Genomic DNA, 18,793 nt, shown 5'->3' with positions numbered 1-18,793 from the left:
CTGATAATGCTAGCCGTTAAAATTTTATTGTTTGGAAAGCCAAATGAAACAAGACATGTTCTAAGAATGGCTCAACTGCATTTTTTGTACGTCTTTCCGTTTGAGTGCATGATTGATGTTTGACATCGAACATCTCGAGTTTCAGTCTAAAGCAAATCACATGCACAATATGAGGTCCAAAGAGTGCAAAATATGTTTTACGTGGTTCGAAATTCTTCATGGCTTGACTGAGATACTAATATATTTGAAATTGCCATAAACATGTACAGGGTTACCCGGAAAAGATGAAGAATACGTACAGTTGAAGAAATATAACTCTCGTTGCCAAAACTTCCAGGAATCTCAAATAGATATTCAACTCTGAAATATTTTTAATTTATTATCCAAATTTAAGAAACATTTATGGAAATACCATCTCCATTAGTATTTAATGAACGCGTTATGTATTATTCAATGTCTTCATTGAAATGAAATTTGATCCACTAACGAGATACGATTGTTCTTTTACCCAAACTAGAATTCAAGTAACAGATCATAAAGGAATAACCACACAGTTAATCTTGTTGCACTCACTCGTTTTGTATCGGTACGGACATGCAGTCTGTGTTTTGCATCTTGTAAATCACACTTTGCAATCGTGGCTTACATTGCTCCTTAGTCTTTCTCCTATATTCGATATTTGCTAGATCAGCGTTTACTTCAAATAAATATATGATTGAGCCTTAATTTTGGCCTTAAAACTTAAGCCCTTGAACCCTTCATAACAGTTATGAATCTAGGGCTCATGGTTTGTTTAGTCGTAATTTTACATCATCGTTATGAAAATGCCTTTTCTAAGTCATTCCATACTAATGTGCACTTTACAACTACGATAGTTCTTAAAATTTTAAACTTGAATTAAGTAATAAAGAATTGTGGCATGATAACTTAACCTTAATACAAGAATAATCTCATTCGGCAAAGAATTATTAACCCCAATTTTTTGCCTCTAAATCTTATCTTGAAGAACAAACTGGTGCATTCATGTCGGAAGTATGTTACAAATATAGATGTTAAAAGTAATATTGAACAAACAGTTATGCCAGTGCCAAAAGTGAAAAAGAAACTATTTGTTGACTCAAAAGATAACAGAAGCGCTTTGGAAAGATATTTCATATCCCGACTTTTGTCAGTGTTACCATGGGCAATCCGAAAAACCTTTTTCTAAAACCACTCGCTCGAGAAACCCTCTTCCGATGTATCTCGTTTCCTTTATCTCAGCAGTTCATAAATAGTTGTTTCAATGATAAGGGCGACTGACACAACCGGTTCTTGGGGCTCTTCTAAAAAATGCGCATCGTTTGACCCTAAAACCTGCAGCATTTTCCAATGAAAATAATTGACCATTTCATTTGATTTTTTTCAGATGCGAATCCGACGGGGTCAATGGTACCTGCGTTTTCAAGTATTCAGGTCAAGGGATCGAGTACCAAGTCTTGGCAGGGCCGATCTTTGTCGTCATCTTCACATTGTCTGGCGTCTTCATGGGCTTTCTGGGAGACAAAGTCTCAAGGTGAAGAGGAGCAATTCATGGATTCGTCAAGCCCTCAAATATCAACCGCGAACTCCTTTGTTTATTTTTAGAACCAAACTTTTGGGAGTGTGCATTATGCTCTTCAGTTGTTGTGGATGCCTCATGGCGGTGGTCACTCAATACTGGCATTTAGTCATCCTCCGAATGGGCGTGGCTGCGGGGTAAGATCATGCAATCAAGCCATGACTCAGACCTCTACTGTAAACGTACAAGCTAGTAGAAGCGACGGAGATTTCTGACCCCGCGTCATTTGCTTGCTCGTCTTACTATGACTTGACTTTCATCAAATAATCAACATATTTGCGTCATGCTGACGGATACGAAGCTTGAGTAGTAATTGACCCAAGTTCAAAAAATACGAACACAAGCCTGTCAAGATGCACTTTACAGGCAAGAAAATGTTGAAAATGCTCTTTGTCTTTCGACCTTGAGATAGGCTCGCGAGGCTAAGTAAGGAATAATTGACATTTTTGATCAACTCCGACGGATCAAAAAAAGCTTTCAAGCTCTGTGGCCAAAATTGACGGTCTTTTATTACAGGTATGATCTTGAACTTTTGAACTCGGAAAATGCCTTAAGATTGAACAAAAACAAGTATCAAATTACTTTCATAGTGAAACATTTGTTTTGCCACATTGATCAGGATACAAAATTACTAGTGAATAAAAATGACACTTGCAAGCAATATTTCAAGCAATAAACAACAAATAAATGCCAGAAGAGGAAGCTAAACGCCAGACTCTTTGAACTTTTAAAATGTACAGATAGCCTTTGCACTTTGCAGAAAAGCTTTTACTTTGAATATTTTTGCAACTTGTGTTAAACTAAGAATAAAACGAGAGGACCAAAATTTTAATCATGAAAGATGCAAGATGCTCAATTTTCATTTCGAAATAGCAATGTGTGTTTTTGTAGTATATGAATTTTTACTTATAGAATAAATCCAATTTTCGGTCATTTTTTGCGGACTTCCTTACCGCTGCTGGGATTGGAATCCCAGCAGTTCAAGACGAGAAAATCATTCATTGATTTATTTATATATATCTATATTATTTGATCGACCAACAAATTTGTGTTGGCTGATCCGGCTAATCCTTGAATATAAGGTTGATCAGGAATTTTCGTCAAAAACTTGTCCAAGTCTGATTGATTTCGGTCATTGCGTTTAATGATTATTCATATTCTAATCAACATGTGATATAGATCACCTACAAGTTTCGAATACTGCACCGCATCTCTATTGGTAGCGGATTAATAAAGCAGAAAAAAGACATGGAAATTATATTTGTCTGTCTGGTTACAAATAAGAGGGTTTGCCATTACCATTTCCTTCTATCGAACGGAAATCTAAAATAGTGGTTAACTTTGTGTCACCTTAAGCTCTAATCCTGAAGTGGTGTGTTTAGGGCCTAAAAGAAACTGGTTTTGTCTCTTTTATCCGGAAAGTAAAGCAAATTTGGAATGAAGAAAGCCTGACAAACATGCGTCTTTTAAGTTCCGCCCAATTCGATTACTGAAACGAGTCATCATTTTCCAAACGTTAATCTTATTAACGGTATGCAGTAATACTACTATCAAACTTCTTATGGATTTACCGAACGAAATGTACCTTTGTCTAGGATTATTTCACGCATGATAAAACATTTATGGGGCATTTTCCTTGTGTACCAAAATATCTGAATCACTTGTTCATGTCTCAATCAATCCTTTGTTAGAAGTTACAAATTAGTTGTCAAATTTTTGGGCATTTTCTGGCTGGATATTCCTATACAAATTATAGTAGGGCAGAAATGTCTTGAGGTTTCTATTAGCCTCCTGTGTCCATAAGCTAACGATACTAAATCATTCATTTGCAGAGAAGCAGCAATGCGACCAGTGGCTGGCTCATTTTTAGCCGAGCTCTTTGATCCGTCAACTCGAGGCGTGGCCAATGGAATCTTTTCATGGGGCGTGTATATTGGCTATGGATTGACCTTCGTAATTGGCAACTATGTTCCTGATGCTAATATCCTTGGTTACACGTGGCGACCTGGATTTATCATTGGATGCGTTTTGGGCATCCCGATAGCTATTATTATCTTCTTCTATGAAGACCCCAAGTATGAAGAGTCCATTTTGGCCCCTTGAGAAAATTTATGCCAAGCTCAACCTAGCATCTCTTTTGTATAGATATGCTAGAAAGAAACCTGAAGACCTCGCTGTCGAGATCGAGGAAAAGGCGAAAGAGGCACTAGGTGAAGATATTATCATTAAAGAAAATGAAGACAGATACTGGCAATCCATCGGCAAGGCATTTTGCCAGTCCTCCATGATCCTGCTCTTCATTGCCGCTGCAGTTCGACACACAGGTAATTTGTCCAAGTTTAAAAGCCCCTAAAATACCCTCTTTCTCATCGTAAAAGGAATTTTGTAATTTGAGTCCCACTTCAGGGACGAAGGTGACCCTGGTCATTTCGTATGTTTCTTCTGTTCAAAAGCGTGTAAATTTCGGGCTTCATGATCAGTAAATCTCAATCAACTCCTCTCAAATTGAACAAAAAAGATATCCTGTACCCAAATACCAATAGACGTGGACTAAAGTCAGTTCATTGTTGCAACACACGCAACGATGGTTAACCTCGTAGCAACACTTGAGGTAATACCGGTTGCATGCAAATTCACACCATCATTACTTGACGAACTTGCGCAATGATCAGCTTTCAAAATCGCACAACCTCTTCATCCCATCGTTCGTTTTAGGCGGTTACTCGTGGTCATATAACACTCAGTTATATTTTGAGGAATATTTCCGGAAGGAAAACCCCGGCATCTCGTTGGCATTATGTTCCATTATTGGTGGATCTTTCGGGGTGTTCGTTGGTGGATTTCTCTCGGATTTGGCGGTTCGACGGATGGGGCTTCACTCTAGGCTTTGGATTCTCTCCGTGTGCTTAGTAAGGAAATATCACATCTACTCGTTCATCCTTATGTCGTTGAGTTGTGCTACGGTTAAAACTGGTATAAATTAAAGACATCATCGTTGCAAAAACTTTTCTTTCAGGTCTGTGCAACACCATTTTCCGTGTGCGTTCTCGCTTTGGAACCACCCTTAACATATTACATGTTATTGATCTACTACTTTTTCGGTGAGGAATCGGATTGATATTTGTAGTCTAGTTTCGGAAATGCATTGTGCTTCTTCCTTAGCTGAAACATGGTTTGCCGTACTCTTTACTGTGATTGTGGAAATCGTACCTGCCAACATTCGCTCTGTGTGCATTGGATTGTTCCTCTTTCTCATGAACAACATCGGAGGAAACATCCCAATCCTAGTGGAACCTGTGAGCGAGGCCTTTGGTGATCTTAGATCTGCTCTCTATATTTTCTTCCCTGGAATGGTTGCTGCCAGTAAGTCTACTTATCTTGCACTGTACAACATTTCTGATTGGATTGTGAATCATTTGGTTCATTCGTCCTTGCCTTCTGCTTTCAGGTTCCATTTTGTTCCTCATCGCCAGTTATCCTCTCTACCAAGAGCATAAAAGGAAGACATTATCGGAGGTTCGATTAGTGGATTAAATGGTACAAGATTTTAAGACGTGTTCAATGTGATTTATGTTCAAAATAAATTATCAAATCGGAACATCTCCTTGATCTTTTGACTTAGAGGACATTTTAACTTCTTTTTAGCTCCAAGACATAATAGTTTTCTTTTCATCATTTGGCAATTCGTCTTGGGTCGAGCTTATAATTGATGATTGGTTTGGATTTTCACAGGCTTTTCTAACCGCTACAAGGAATGCAATCGCCAATACTATGAAAAAAGGTTACATTTCGTCCATTTTTTCAGCTGTTCATCTTTACGAATATGATATTTTTAGTTAGTCCTTGAATGTAGAGTTGATCTGGGATTCTAGTTAAAGATTTGTCCAAGTCTGACTTGAAAGATCCTACCGGATCAACAACACCTACGTATTCCTTACGAATATTAGAGGAAAGCAAATCAACCAATAAAGGACCCTGATTGACTTTCGTGTTTGTCGGCTTAGTACCTTGTTACATCTTTTTTTTTAGCATGTTTCGGATGTATTAGTTTATTGGTTGCATCATTGTCTCTTAATCAACTTTGCCCTTTTGTTAACGATTTACCTAGGGCTTCCATGACCAAAAAAAATCCGGAAATTTTCAACTATGTAATTTACAGTTTTTATCCAAAGACAGAAATGCGGAAAATGGAAACAAATCCAAAAACAACTTTTACATTTTCAAACCAGCTATAGAGCTTTATTTCATAAAATATGGTTGGCATCCTCTTAATTTGCTTAATCTTTTTTTTCTTTTGATTCTTTAACGCTTCAATCTTATTAATACCCTTGTAAACACCAAAGTTGAGACTTCTAAAAACAATTGACATCACCATATGTACCATTACTCGAGAAAAGACTTTAAGACGTGACAATAATCAAGTGGGTTTGAGTTTATAGGCAACCGTGGTTTGAAGAAAAATCAGGATTACACTTTGAGGATAAGTAATGGGTTTTTGGTATACCGCTAGATTGGATATTTGTATGATCATCAGGGCTGTCCAAAAAGTGCAAATAACTTTGGCAAAAAATGCAATTGTAAATGCGACAGCGAAGGCAGAAAATGCAATGAAAAATGCAAAATATTGCAATTCTTTCGAGATCACTTTTTTTCTTTTCAAAAATAATGAAACGACAAAATGACATGGGAATCAAAAATTCAAGATCATGCGAAAAAGAGTTCAAAAATTTACTCCATAAGCACTCTACTAAATTTTTATAGCAGTCCCCTTTTTTATTCACAATTCACCACGTAGCCAAATCCAAAAGGGTTAAAATGTGCAAGATTGCTAATAATCTCTCCATACTGTGTGTAATTTTAACAGAATCAGTTTGCGTCATGACACTTCAGTACTTCAGTCATGCATCAATTATGTTGTGATAGCAGGTAAGCAAACCAGAGGAACATAATTATGTTCTCTTTCACCACATACTTTGGCCATGTTCTGAAAAGAGTATTTGGAGCACGTTGTTCTTGCAAACTGAAGAGATGTAATTTGAATGGCAGTGCTGTCCCAAAGGCAGGATAATCATGCCATCTAGGAAAAAAGAACATATGAAGCAAAAAAAGCAAATGGCACGAAATGTTCAAAATACGTTTGTTTCTCATTTTTTCAGAACTTTAAACTTGTCTTTTTTGGGCGGAAATGATGAAAAATGAAAAAAAATGCAATACGACCACAGTGATGCATATAATTCAACAAGATTAAAAAGAGCGAAAAATACAGCGTTTGCATCATTTGGACAGTCCTGGTGATCATGGTGAACAATGCTAGTACTAAAGAAGATGATCATTCTCTTCTTCTCATATCTTGACCAAACAGTTCTAGAATGACTCGACTTGAGCCTTTCAGCTGTTTTTGGTCTTTTTGAAGCCCCATTTTAGCTCTTCTACACCTCCTTTTTACATAGGTAATTTTGCCAATTTCTAAAACTTATAATATATCTCTATTCACAGAGTATTCTTATCAATATGGAAACTTTCAGTCCCACTTCTAACATTAATTGCTTTTTTCTTTCTCTGCTCTATGAGAAGTAAATGATTAAGAGTTTGATTTATTACCAGACCCAAAAGAAATCCTGATATTTTCAGTTCGCTTTTGTACCCTTTGTAGCACATCAAACAGGAAAATACCTTTTTTGTTTTCAATCTGACTTGGTTTCAATTTTGGCTTTTCGTTTTAAATTCAGAATGGCTAATGCCAGGAACCTTTTCATCAAATTCTTGGTGATTTATGATTTTTAGTTGGTATTTGTGCGCTCAAAAGCCTTATCTGTTTCCCCGATTATTCCGGAAAATCGATACATTTCTTCCAATTTCGAACTTTTTCTTCTCGCTAAATGATGAGCCCTAGATTTGACAGCGACTGAAATTGTGATAGACCGAAATTTGATTTTCAGTTATTGTTCCTCTTTTTTGCGAGAAACATGTCTCATCTCTTTCGGCCCAGTGTTAGATTTTTACGCTTATTTTCGGATGTCGATGCTGTGTTTGTCCTTCATCCAATCCCAGTGTTTTTATTCCTTGAAAACCAACAATGCCACAAGTTTTTACCTTGCTATCATGAAATTCGCACCTTGATCCTTTTGGAACTTACTCTCCTAAGTGTTCGATTTCATTGATAGGAACCGAATGTGTTGCTCTCTCAAAATGTTACTCAATTACGGGAGATAAAATGCAAAGTAATCACAACTACTCTCCTATTAAGATTGAAATTGAATTTGCTACCGTGTTCTCCAAATAAGCCCTCAATTGTAAGAAAAAAAGATGATTCCACCCGTACGTACGCATATGGTCATTTGGACGTGCACACTTTTTGAGCAAGACATTTGCCTTCATGATGCACGCGTTGCAGGTTGTCCAACCAAAGATGTTGCAAATGTCGTAGAAACAGCCTGATGTTAGTGATCATCACTCCAGTCACCAACAAACCACGTTCGTTGCCTGCTACATACAAAGGGATCAAACATATGTTCGGCCTAGATCCAATGGTCGTCGCAACAAGCAAGCGAGTTGGCGAGCACTAGTTCCATGAAAGCCAACATGATTTGATTTCGTCGTGAAAAACCGTTCGTTTCGATCTCCCCAGATGCTCAGGAATCACCATTTCTACGTACTCAGAAGCTCTCTTATGCCAAGGAGAGAATCCGAAGGTACGCCACGTTTATGCCGTCCGGTGTTCCGCCTCTTCAGGATATTACTCCACGTGGGAAAATGGCGAAATTCACACCCCGACTTCCTGACAAAGCGCCAATCTTCATGTTAGTTAATGGACCAATGGCAGGGTTAGCATGAAGCAGAGCTAAGTGGATTTTTGTATTATATTCAAGGGGATGAGTTTCACGATTGGCATAAGCTGATGAAGTTGAATAACTGGCCAAGATCTGGAGGTCACGACGATGGTTAGAGGGAATCTGAGGAGAGATGACCGTTCATTGTGTTTCTCCTCGTTCAAATAGCCGCTAAAAATTGGCATTAGGCGCGTAATTGGCACCACGCGAGCCTACAAAGATGTACAAGGTGGAATTATGAATTTATGACCCAAGACTTAAAGTCAATCCCTGGCTATCGTGCGACCCATGACCAGCGTCGAAAAAATGCCCTTATATCTCAACTCAGAGTTCTGCACAAAGAGAAACGACATAATGCACATTTTGTTCAACCGGGTCTCGGACGATTCAGGATCGAATATATCAGCCAAAGGCAAACTAACCATTTTAAGAGCGTTTCTTTCTATTCTAAGAGTAACAGCTTCATCTAAGTCTGCTAAATATTGAGCGAAGAAGGTATCATTTGAAGAAGTTTTAGGTTACAACCACAGCATATATGGGATCAAAGCCGTTGGATTAATATCTCGCAGCCAGCTTTTTGGAAATCAATTCTTAATTCCAATAATGGTGCTCATCTCCCACTAGAGCTCTAGTTTTTATGCATTGAAGTGCACATGCCACTCATCATTCCTCGCTCTGAACGAAAAGTTTCGGAGGTATGTGTACTACACGCTCTACGTGCGTACACTCATATTCGCGGTTGATGAGCACCTCTTCTTGGAGAAGTACGTCGTATGCAGTCACCAAACATTGCCCGGTTTCCTCTCCTTCTCGCAAACCATCCCATTGGTTTTAGAGCGAACGTAACTTGATTATGAAGCCTAACCGGCGCTCGCTCTTTCTTTTCCAGCCCCTCTCGACCACATCGAAGGGATTCCGCGAAAATCCATTCAAACTCCGAGGACTGCAGGGACAGTAGTGAGTTAACCAGGCATGGGATAGCATGTTTCCGAGGTGAACTGTATCTAGGAACCTACACTTGGTGCGGTCAAAAACTTGAGATATTACGACAAGGCAATTAATCGCGGAAGAGATCGAGTGTGTTGTCATCATAAATTTGCGAATGGGCCTTTTATCAAGCCCTTTGACCGTCTGGCAGCTACTTCTTGTTGTTGGCTTCGAAACCAAGTGTATTATCTGATTGTGTTGAACTCGAAGCATTTCGCTCCTATCGCTTTCCATGAGATCAAAGCGAGTTCAATGTCCACTATTATGTGGTGTTTGTGATGGAACGAAGTGACCAACCACCATTACAAAAGACAACAACAACCAATTTTGCCACCCAGACTTAACGAGGAGGACCAAGCGAGAAGACCTGGAATGGGTGAAAGTTTCCGCTTCATCATCGCCAGGATCACCATCCCCGCCAACCCCATTACCATTAGGGTTTCCTAACCAGATCTCGAAACGGGAGAGAAACGATAGAGCACCTACATCACGTACCAACTAGCCACTCATTCATGATCCATTTGTCTAGAGGAAGGAGAGAACAGAGAGGGGGAGGGCGAGGAGGAAAAGGATTCGGAGTCGATCGCAATCAATGCATACAATAGGTACAAATGAGGGAGTTGCTATGAAGAAACGTGTGACAATGAATATGACGCCAGTGATGGGGCACAATCGTCCCTACCCAAGATCCCCTCGATCCAAAGTGAACTCCACCAAAGAAGATCTGTCCTACAATCAGGCAGAAGGACGGAACAAGTTCCTGCCCAAACGAGCCACTTATGTCTTGTCCATTCTGAAGCTGATATGCGGGTGTAGTCTGGTCGTGTTGGGGGCCTTGGCTCTCTACATGAAGGCATCTTACAGTCGCACGGCTTCGGGCGTTTGGGGCGGGATCGTGGTGATCATATCAGGCGTCCTGGGCACCTTCACGGCCAAAATGAACGGGTTCCGCCCGTACGTGTTCTTTTTCTTCATTTCGTGTGTGCTGGCCATCATCACGGACGTTCTAGTCACTATTTATGCGGCCACGGGCTTGGCCCGAGATTCGGGCTATCCTGGGGGATTCATTTTGGATGATTACACGGGTGATCTGATCCCTGTGAGTCAGGTCAACATTCCGGCCAGAGAGAAGGCAATGGTGGTTAACCTTCTCCTGATTGTGATGGGGGTATTTGAAATTCTTTTCACGTTACCTTGCTTTATCATTTGTCTTCGGGAGATCTGCCAGTGCTACGATGAGGAGTATGTCTTGTCCAAACACAGAGAGGCCAATGCCCATCCGCTTCAGGCTAGTAATGAATGGCTTATGTCGTGGTTGGGTCATCATCAGAACCAAGTCTTCTACAGTGCGTCCTCTGGAATTCCGTATCGGAAAATTCATCCCTATCCAATTTACAACCAAAGTCCTCCTCCGTATGTTATGGTCCAGTCTGACCATTCACGTCAGGGTTCCAATCGAATACACCGCCATTCACCGAGAGATCATCAGCCGCCTCCAGATCGTTCATCATCTCATGGCCAAGCTCGACCGCGTCGAACCACTTCTACACCGCGATCATCGGATCGGAAGAGTGCTATGCTTGCTCACTACACCCCTCTGGAGGTGTATGCACCGCCTCCAACCCACTATTATTACGCCCCACCCCCGTCATACCATTCGCCGGGGTCCAACTTATCCCAAAGAAGTCTGCCAGCTTTGGTTCCTGTTCACGCACCTTCATCTCATTCGCAAATGGGTGTTCCACCCACTCACCAACCTCCTCCACACACTTGGTTCTACGGTAGTGCTCCCGAGGACTACGAGGCTTACTTAGAAGGACGGCCTTTCTCCCGACGAAAGCGAGCCAGGGATCAAGAACCTTATCCCAAAATGGAGGCTGCGCGTAGGCATCCACGGGTGCGAAGTTCGAGGGTTCCTCCGCCTAACGAGCCCTTTTCAGAGGAACAGATGTACCGCAGAGTGAAGAAGAAGAAAAATAAGAATCTAGGACCGACGGATTCGGACCTGGATAAAACCTACACTGGTTTAGATAGAGAGCTGGCTGAGGAATTCATTGAGCAAACAATGGACCCGACCCTAGTGCTCAATAGGTCTGGGAATCTCCAGCATAGTGTGAGGACCGCTCCATCGACCGCTTCTTTGGCCGGGGGTGTTCCACAAGGGTCCACAGTGTCTGCTTCAAATTCCCAATTCAACCCCAGAATGTCAACCTTCTCGGCCAATGACTCGGAGGAGGCTTGGTGAACATAAGCTGATCTCAATTGTTCCACCTCAAATAAGAAATTGGCTCTTTATCCCGTTCCCAATCAAACCTCTTCAGGAAGTATTGTTTAAAAAAACGTTCCCAAACAACTTATTTGTTGTAGTTGCTACCAACCATTAAAATATACATCCTTCTTGAATGATTGCACAGACTCGATGCGTTTGTTTGCGCGGTTCTATTTTCTCATGACCTTCAATGACGGAAGTGTAATCAAATGTTACCACCTTTGGTATTGAGCAAGCTGCAAGGCCACCGGAGAAGTGGTTGCTGGACGGACACCATGCAGGAGATTTCTCGTGCTCGTGACATTTTCAAAACCAGTATCCTCTATCCAATCACAACCATTCTGATATTGACTTGTTTTGTCCTGATGTGTCACGACATTTACATAATTTCGACGGTGATAATTCGACCTTCACCTTGCGGTGAATACGTGATGCCAAGGGAATGCAAAAGGGTCCTGATGAAACCGCGGACTAGGTCTTGTCCTGTTCAAGAATCTAAAGTCATCTCCAGTTTTGAACGACTTCTCTTGGGGTCCAACTTTTGAAAAATGACGTGGCTCGAAAATTGCACAGTCACGGCAAGAAGTTCAGTGCAATACCTCAATGATATGATCTGCAAATTGACAGTCAAATTTGGTACCAAAACCAGGGTACGGGACAGGCAAAAGGAGCGGGTTGATCTGCAATGAAAATTCTGAACCAAATTCTTCATTCAAATCATTGCATTCATGATGATGGGACAAGATAATCATATTGAAGATTGATGCATAATTACGTTCATAAGACATAGTTGCCCGTTCTACTGGCTCACCATACCATTAGATCCTTATTTTCTCATCCAAGATTGAGTCCAAAGCTGGTGGCGAGAAAATGACTCTTCCTCGAGAACAAAATAGATGACCTTTTCAACGTGGATGAGTTGCCTCGAGTGATTTCCATTCAAATTCCTTTCTTTGCTCTCCTTTTGTCTACCAGGAACAGGAATAAGGAGACCAATTGGAACTCGAAAATGATTGTCCAATCGTATTGAGGATGAAAGTTAAAGTTCACCAATATAGCGAGCTTTGCATCCTTCATTGTACAATTTGCTTCCCTCAAATATTGTCAAGGAATATGTAGACGTTGATCCTATTCCTTACCAAAATTCCTGATTCACCCTACATTCAAGGGCTAGCCAGATTTACCAGCTCTAATTCGTTGGTGGATCAGATATTATATAAATAATAAAGCTAACTAAGATACAGAATTTCTATGCATTTTGAACTGCTGGAGATTTTTAATTCCCAGTAGGAGACAAGAAGTCCGCAAAAAAATAATGATGAGATCGCTAGACAATTGTTGAATTAGTTTATTGGTCTACGTAAATATACGCAGCAGTGTCCTTCTTCACTCTGTTTATGAAAAAGATAGAAGTGAAAAGTGTGTGGCAATATACCCAAGTCACGGGTACAGTCAAAAATCAAATGGGAAACAAAGACTTTTGAATCAAACTAGTCCACTACAATGAGATTCGAAGAACTGAGCTCGATTAAACGTACCCGATCGTTATTGACTTGAGGAGTGCCAAATCGCCCATTCCTAACACTTCCAATGACATTTTTGGCAACAGGCCAATTCTTGAACAAATTGACCGAGCATGATTCTACCACATACCATATTTAGGTTGGTGGCTCTTAAAGATCATATACTCTATCCAGGGGTGTAATGAGACAGATTGAAGTGGCATCTTCTCCATTTGGAGATGCCAAATGCGAGTAAATGATTCGTGTCAAATCCTAGACCGACGACATGAACAACAACAGGGAGGTGATTTGGTAAATGATTTGAGAACGTAATAGGGTACGAGGAGCGATTGATGGTACACACATTAATGTCTCGTTTATGATCTTTGAGCAACTATTACGCGATGGACCAAAGACGAAAGAGAAGATCCTTGTCATTTCGCATAAAATGACCACTGAGAGAGTCGAGTTTTTAGAATCCTGAAAGTCATGCTGAACGAACCGCATATTTCTTGCCTCGTTATCTACCATTTAAACGCAAAATCCCAAGTAATTTTGATATCATTCCGATGATAGAAATAAGACAATTACCCATATTCCGAGCGAGTGGCATTCTTGATCTTCTTACAAGCGTGTTAAGATTCTCATGAATTCAGCTAATCCATCGTTCTAGCTTACCAAAAGTGTTGACATATTGCCTATGTCTCAACCACGTGTCATTAGCAACTCAAGTTTTGGTACTGAGCATCAACGACCGTTCATTTTAAAGCACCCTATCACATGAAAGGACTGACGTTGGATGTTGGAAACATGTCTCTTAAATATAAACCCACCAATTTTAGGAGGGGGGAGGGGGTCCAAATCCCCGCTTTGCCGAGAATGAAGACGTCAAGTTTGGTTCACAATCATTGCATAGTGAAGATGGTGCGCATTCCACTCGATTGAATCAGGCAACTTGTTTGAACAAGAAAACGGGCGTCTGTTTACGCATTGCACAACTCCTCCAGGCCTGAAAATATTGGCAATCTCCATGAATACGAATACGTAGTGTTACATGCCTTCTCATGGCCTCGCCAGGAAAACCTGGCGATAAGCGCAGACTAAACCCAACACATATCCAGTTACATAGGATGCTGACGGTTTGAATTTGACCAAGCAAGCACTTTCTTCCAAGTACTCGATGGACCAAGTTAGCATCTGAATGTCAAAATTAACCGATGACATTTGCAATTCTCGCGAACCAGTAATGGACTCTGTAATCATTACTATCTAATGTGACATAAATATTGTAATAATGCTGACAATTAATAAACAAGTAAATAAAGCCAAGCCAAGATTCCGAGCTCGGTTAAAAGTACAGAAATCGGGGCAAACGTCCCATCAACCAGATGTAATGCCTGCCTAGTGTATTACAATCAGTGCTTTTGCCGGGACAGTTTTTTGCGAACCAATAATTCGATTTTGTAAAAATCATAGAGTGGGATCAAATGGGTTAATTAGCTTGTTTTATATCGAATGCGACAGAAATCTCACAATAATGGGAACAATGAAAAAGAGGGAAAGGACTGGAACGTGAGCCCAACCATAATTCTGAGCCATACCATCAGTCCCGTCAACTAGATGTAATGTTTGTCTAGTATGCAATAAGCGCTTTTGGCGTAACAACATCTTGACGTAAAAAAATAATTTAGTCGTGCTGAACTTTTGGAATGTCAGCACCCGGGTCTTAAAAAAAACATTTTGGCTTGTACCAACTCAGATTACGCTTTTGGCATGGGTTGAAATATCAGAACGGGAATCCTGGCAGCGCCTCCAAAAATCCTCCGAGTTCATTTTACTCAAAAACAGCGAATGATAATAAGCAAACAAGTTGGACGTCCTTGAGTCCAACTCCAAAAGTTTTGGGCATGTCCAAGCAAGACTAAGGCTGTAAGTCTTGGAAGTATACCTTGGTATCCCATCAAACAATTTAAGTCAAGTGGGATGGATCAGAAATTGAGCTGAACAAGAGGGGCCAAGTGGAGCCTTGAACTCACAATTATGGTATCAGGAACGTGCACACGTGCCAAGCAAATCATTAGACGTGGAATCTCTATTCTTCACTTATCTCGAAGTCGCATCGGGCAGTCGCAAATCAAAGAAGTGTGCTTGATTTTCGTAAAGAACCTCGAATTGGTTAAGAAGCCTTTGAAACTCAAAGTTTTCGTAGATACCATCTTACTTGGACTTGCGAGCGTTGCTTGCCACTGTGTGATCATAATACCATCCATCAAGCGAGTTCTGTCGTTCTCACAATGTGCTTGATAGCGTGAATAATGCAAGATTTCTCTCTGACTGAAAAACAGCGGCGAGAATGCTCTCAATTTATTCAAATGAAGGTGGTTAAGAGCCACAAAGAATAAGGTGCACGAACATGCCTCCAACACTTTCGTTCCTTCCCTCTTCAATATTTGGATAAATTTTATGACAAGTCGTGTCAGTTTACCACCACTTTTATCCCCAGGGAAATTTGATTCGCGGAGACAAGTTTGCCGACGGTGAGAATTGTTGGTTAGAGAAAGACAGAGAAAGAGGGTTTTGAAATCCAATTTCCCTGCGTGATCAAATCACTTAAAAATGCGGCCTTAAGGACAGCCTGCTTGCTTCCATTTAACCGAGGATGAATATGTTGTGAATAAGTGGTTTGAAGGGATATTGGACATATGGTTTCAAGACCACCACACGAAAGGAAAACACTTCTCCTCCAAGGCAAGAGATAAGAGCACATGACTAATCGCTCAAACGTATCCATCTCACGACATTCCATGGCTGGATATCATTGGATCCGCCTCGATAATACACTTTCAAGATCTCTGGGTGGTATGTGTAGTGGTAGCTGTAAAAGTATCGACATTTGAGGGACCGTTCTCAATCAGGGTCAGAACACGTGACTTGCGAGAAATGGAAAGTAGAACATTCTAATGATGATCTTCATAAAGCATGACATATCGCGGGTCCTGACTTTTCAAACCTCAGTCTATATGAGGAGAAATAGGAGAGAAAAAAAACCTGAGGAGGAAGAAGAAGAAGACCTACAGGATCTAGCCGAGTCCAAGTTAAAAAGTCAAGCATGCATGAGAGAAATCACAAGATCAGCTGGAGTCAACCCTGTCGGAAATCCATCCATTTGGCTGTGACTCGTAACACTTGGCTAAGCATTGAGCAAGTCTTGTACGAACTACAGTAAATTAACTTCGAATCCCATGTGAGCTCATCCAAGTTGACAAATAGTATTTGTGTCATTTTATTTGCTTAGCTTTCCGGGTCCAAAAATATGTGTAGCCATAAACCAGCGGTGAGTCGACACTCGACAACGGTGGCCATGTTTTTTCTCCTGTATTGAAAATGAACAAGCATGCAGGGTGCCACTTTTTCGATAGAGCGAGTGAACTAGAAAAAAGAAACCAAGATTAATTCACTCACGCCATTTGTCTAATGGGAAAACAAGCGATTGTTGCATGAGCTTTGGAGGCCAGATTAGCCGTTTGGTCATATCATCTGGTTAGATGCTCAAGGTTGTTTGCAGTATATATATTCGGTGCAAGAAGACAAAAGACAGTTGGTGATGTCACAATGGAAATCTGACAAATGAGACCCCAAGAAATCAGACAGAGATAAAAGAGATGTAATTGTAGGACCTATGAGTTATTCTCGACTCCTCGGCGGGGGTGAAAGTTCTGAGACTTGCAATTAAGTGGAAGGCTTGTTCCTGTGGTTTACCTTGCTCAGGGTGACATCATGTTAGTAACTTCAGCTCAACAGCTAAAATTGACGCGGCTTATGACATGTCAAAATTTCTCTTGGAAAAGGGGCAAGAAAGTGATCGCTTCATTCCAATCTCGGAGGACGTTAGAAACTCTTAGCAGGGGGTTGATATCAATGATTTCTGCCTATTATCAGAGCAGCCAGAAGGGAAATGAGTCGCTTCATTGCCAAAGTTTTGAACGCCTAGAGGAAGTCCCCTTTTGCAAGAAGGTCCTCTTGTCCCCCTTTTCTTCTTTTCAAGAGCGAGAATAGGACCCAGCTTGCGAGGCATGGAAGATTCATACTCGCCCTTCTGAAATCAGATCATCATTTCAGGAAGATTTCCACATTCCTAATAGATCTTCCTTTGAACGCTCCTCACTGCTACTTTCAACGATTCCAAGCCATCATCATCATCATCATCATATTTTGCAGCTTGCCCTCATGGATGGATCCCATGACATTGCTGAATAAAGGTTCGGCACCCCGAGAAATGGGAGCGCTTCCAAAACTGGAGCATTGGAAGCCAGAATGTCTTGGTTAGGTTTTCAAAGCTCAATCCACGTTCGTACCTCTATCCTCTGCTCGTCAGGTAAAGGGCCCTCCTGAATTTCCGAACAGCGACTTGGTCTATGTTCACGCGTTGGCTAAGAATTCCTGTACACATTTGCGAGATGGGTGGGTGGGTGGTTACTTGGTTGGTTGGTTGGTTGGTTGGTCGGTTGACTGGTAATGTCGTGGAATGGATGGAAGTACGGATTGTGAAAGTCATGTTTATGAATCAAAATTAGGGGCTTGCTTGACATCGTTACGAATAGCGGGTCATTCTGCAGAGGACGTCCTTGATGTCTTTGATGTCGTCCGTGGAGGCAAAATCATTGAAAGATCCCCCGTTGATACGAGTTCAAGTTGACTTACGGAGTTGAACTAAATCTGTCATCTGCTCCGCAAGAAAAACACCAAACTTTCCCTCTGAATGGGGAAGTGGTAGCTTTACCTGACAATGCTAGGATAAAAGAAGACTGCACTACTACCTTTTTATGAGTGATACATCAGATGTCAACGCTGCACAAGTTGGTGTGCAAATAACGGATGCCCAATTTTGTAGAAAGCTCGATCTACGATGATGATGATACCTACGGTGGTACAAGACTAAGTGCTGTAGGTTCCTCTGGGTCTTCGGCAAGTGTAAAAAGTGGAGGCAAATCAATTGGAAGTGTAATTTGCGGCTGACTGATTATTCGTTTTTGTTGTCTTGAAGAAACGTAGTAAGGAGGAGAAACTTTTCTCTTCCTGTCTAGAAATTGAACGCGTATGGATTACTTTTTGCACTCACACTCGTTGAAGAGTAAGCGTGGCCAAAATAGTACTTCCGAGAAGAGAATCTCGGAAACTCTCAGGCTCACTCTGAATGAGTGAATTTCAAGGAAAAAGTGGACCACTTCCGACATTTGGGCGTCTTTTGTGTCTCGATTGGTAATTATCAGGCATCTCCATTTGCTGGGTGATTGGCGCCCTTCAGGGTTTCATGCTTTAACCATTATGATCGTCTTTACGAACTCGGCATCATTTCTGTAGTACGATCATGGTGATTTCAAGGCAAGTTGAAATTCAATTGAACAGAGAAAAATGTTGGGAATGCTTAGTGGCAGCGTCGTAATTATGGAGAGATCAATCAGGCGTGATCTTCTTCACCTTCGCAGATGAAAATTGGAAGCTGGAAGTGAATTCAAGGCAACACATACACATATAAATACACACACACACACACACACACACCACCCAAACTAGTCCCAAGGCGAGCCAATAAAGCGATTGTATCCCC

General features: G+C 41.0%; 2 protein-coding genes across 2 annotated transcripts in view; both read left to right on the top strand.

The window, feature by feature from the left end:
- LOC131886172 (D-xylose transporter-like) overlaps window positions 1-5,195 on the top strand; it is a 6,237-nt gene extending 1,042 nt beyond the window's left edge. The window contains exons 2-9 of the mRNA XM_059234432.1: window positions 1,406-1,552; window positions 1,624-1,734; window positions 3,430-3,672; window positions 3,743-3,921; window positions 4,313-4,506; window positions 4,614-4,698; window positions 4,760-4,960; window positions 5,046-5,195. Coding sequence (XP_059090415.1) covers window positions 1,406-1,552; window positions 1,624-1,734; window positions 3,430-3,672; window positions 3,743-3,921; window positions 4,313-4,506; window positions 4,614-4,698; window positions 4,760-4,960; window positions 5,046-5,131 — 1,246 coding nt within the window. The 3' untranslated portion in view covers window positions 5,132-5,195. The remainder of the gene's footprint in view (window positions 1-1,405; window positions 1,553-1,623; window positions 1,735-3,429; window positions 3,673-3,742; window positions 3,922-4,312; window positions 4,507-4,613; window positions 4,699-4,759; window positions 4,961-5,045) is intronic.
- A 4,189-nt stretch (window positions 5,196-9,384) lies between these two features.
- Window positions 9,385-12,161, top strand: LOC131886171 (uncharacterized). The gene has a single exon (XM_059234431.1). The coding sequence runs from the start codon at window positions 10,007-10,009 to the stop codon at window positions 11,657-11,659; it is 1,653 nt and encodes a 550-aa protein (XP_059090414.1). The 5' UTR covers window positions 9,385-10,006; the 3' UTR covers window positions 11,660-12,161.
- Window positions 12,162-18,793: the final 6,632 nt, after the last annotated feature.

The sequence above is a fragment of the Tigriopus californicus genome, chromosome 9 (genome assembly GCF_007210705.1).
Source record: "Tigriopus californicus strain San Diego chromosome 9, Tcal_SD_v2.1, whole genome shotgun sequence".
Lineage (NCBI taxonomy): Eukaryota > Metazoa > Arthropoda > Copepoda > Harpacticoida > Harpacticidae > Tigriopus > Tigriopus californicus.
This window is presented reverse-complemented; position numbering and strand designations above follow the sequence as displayed.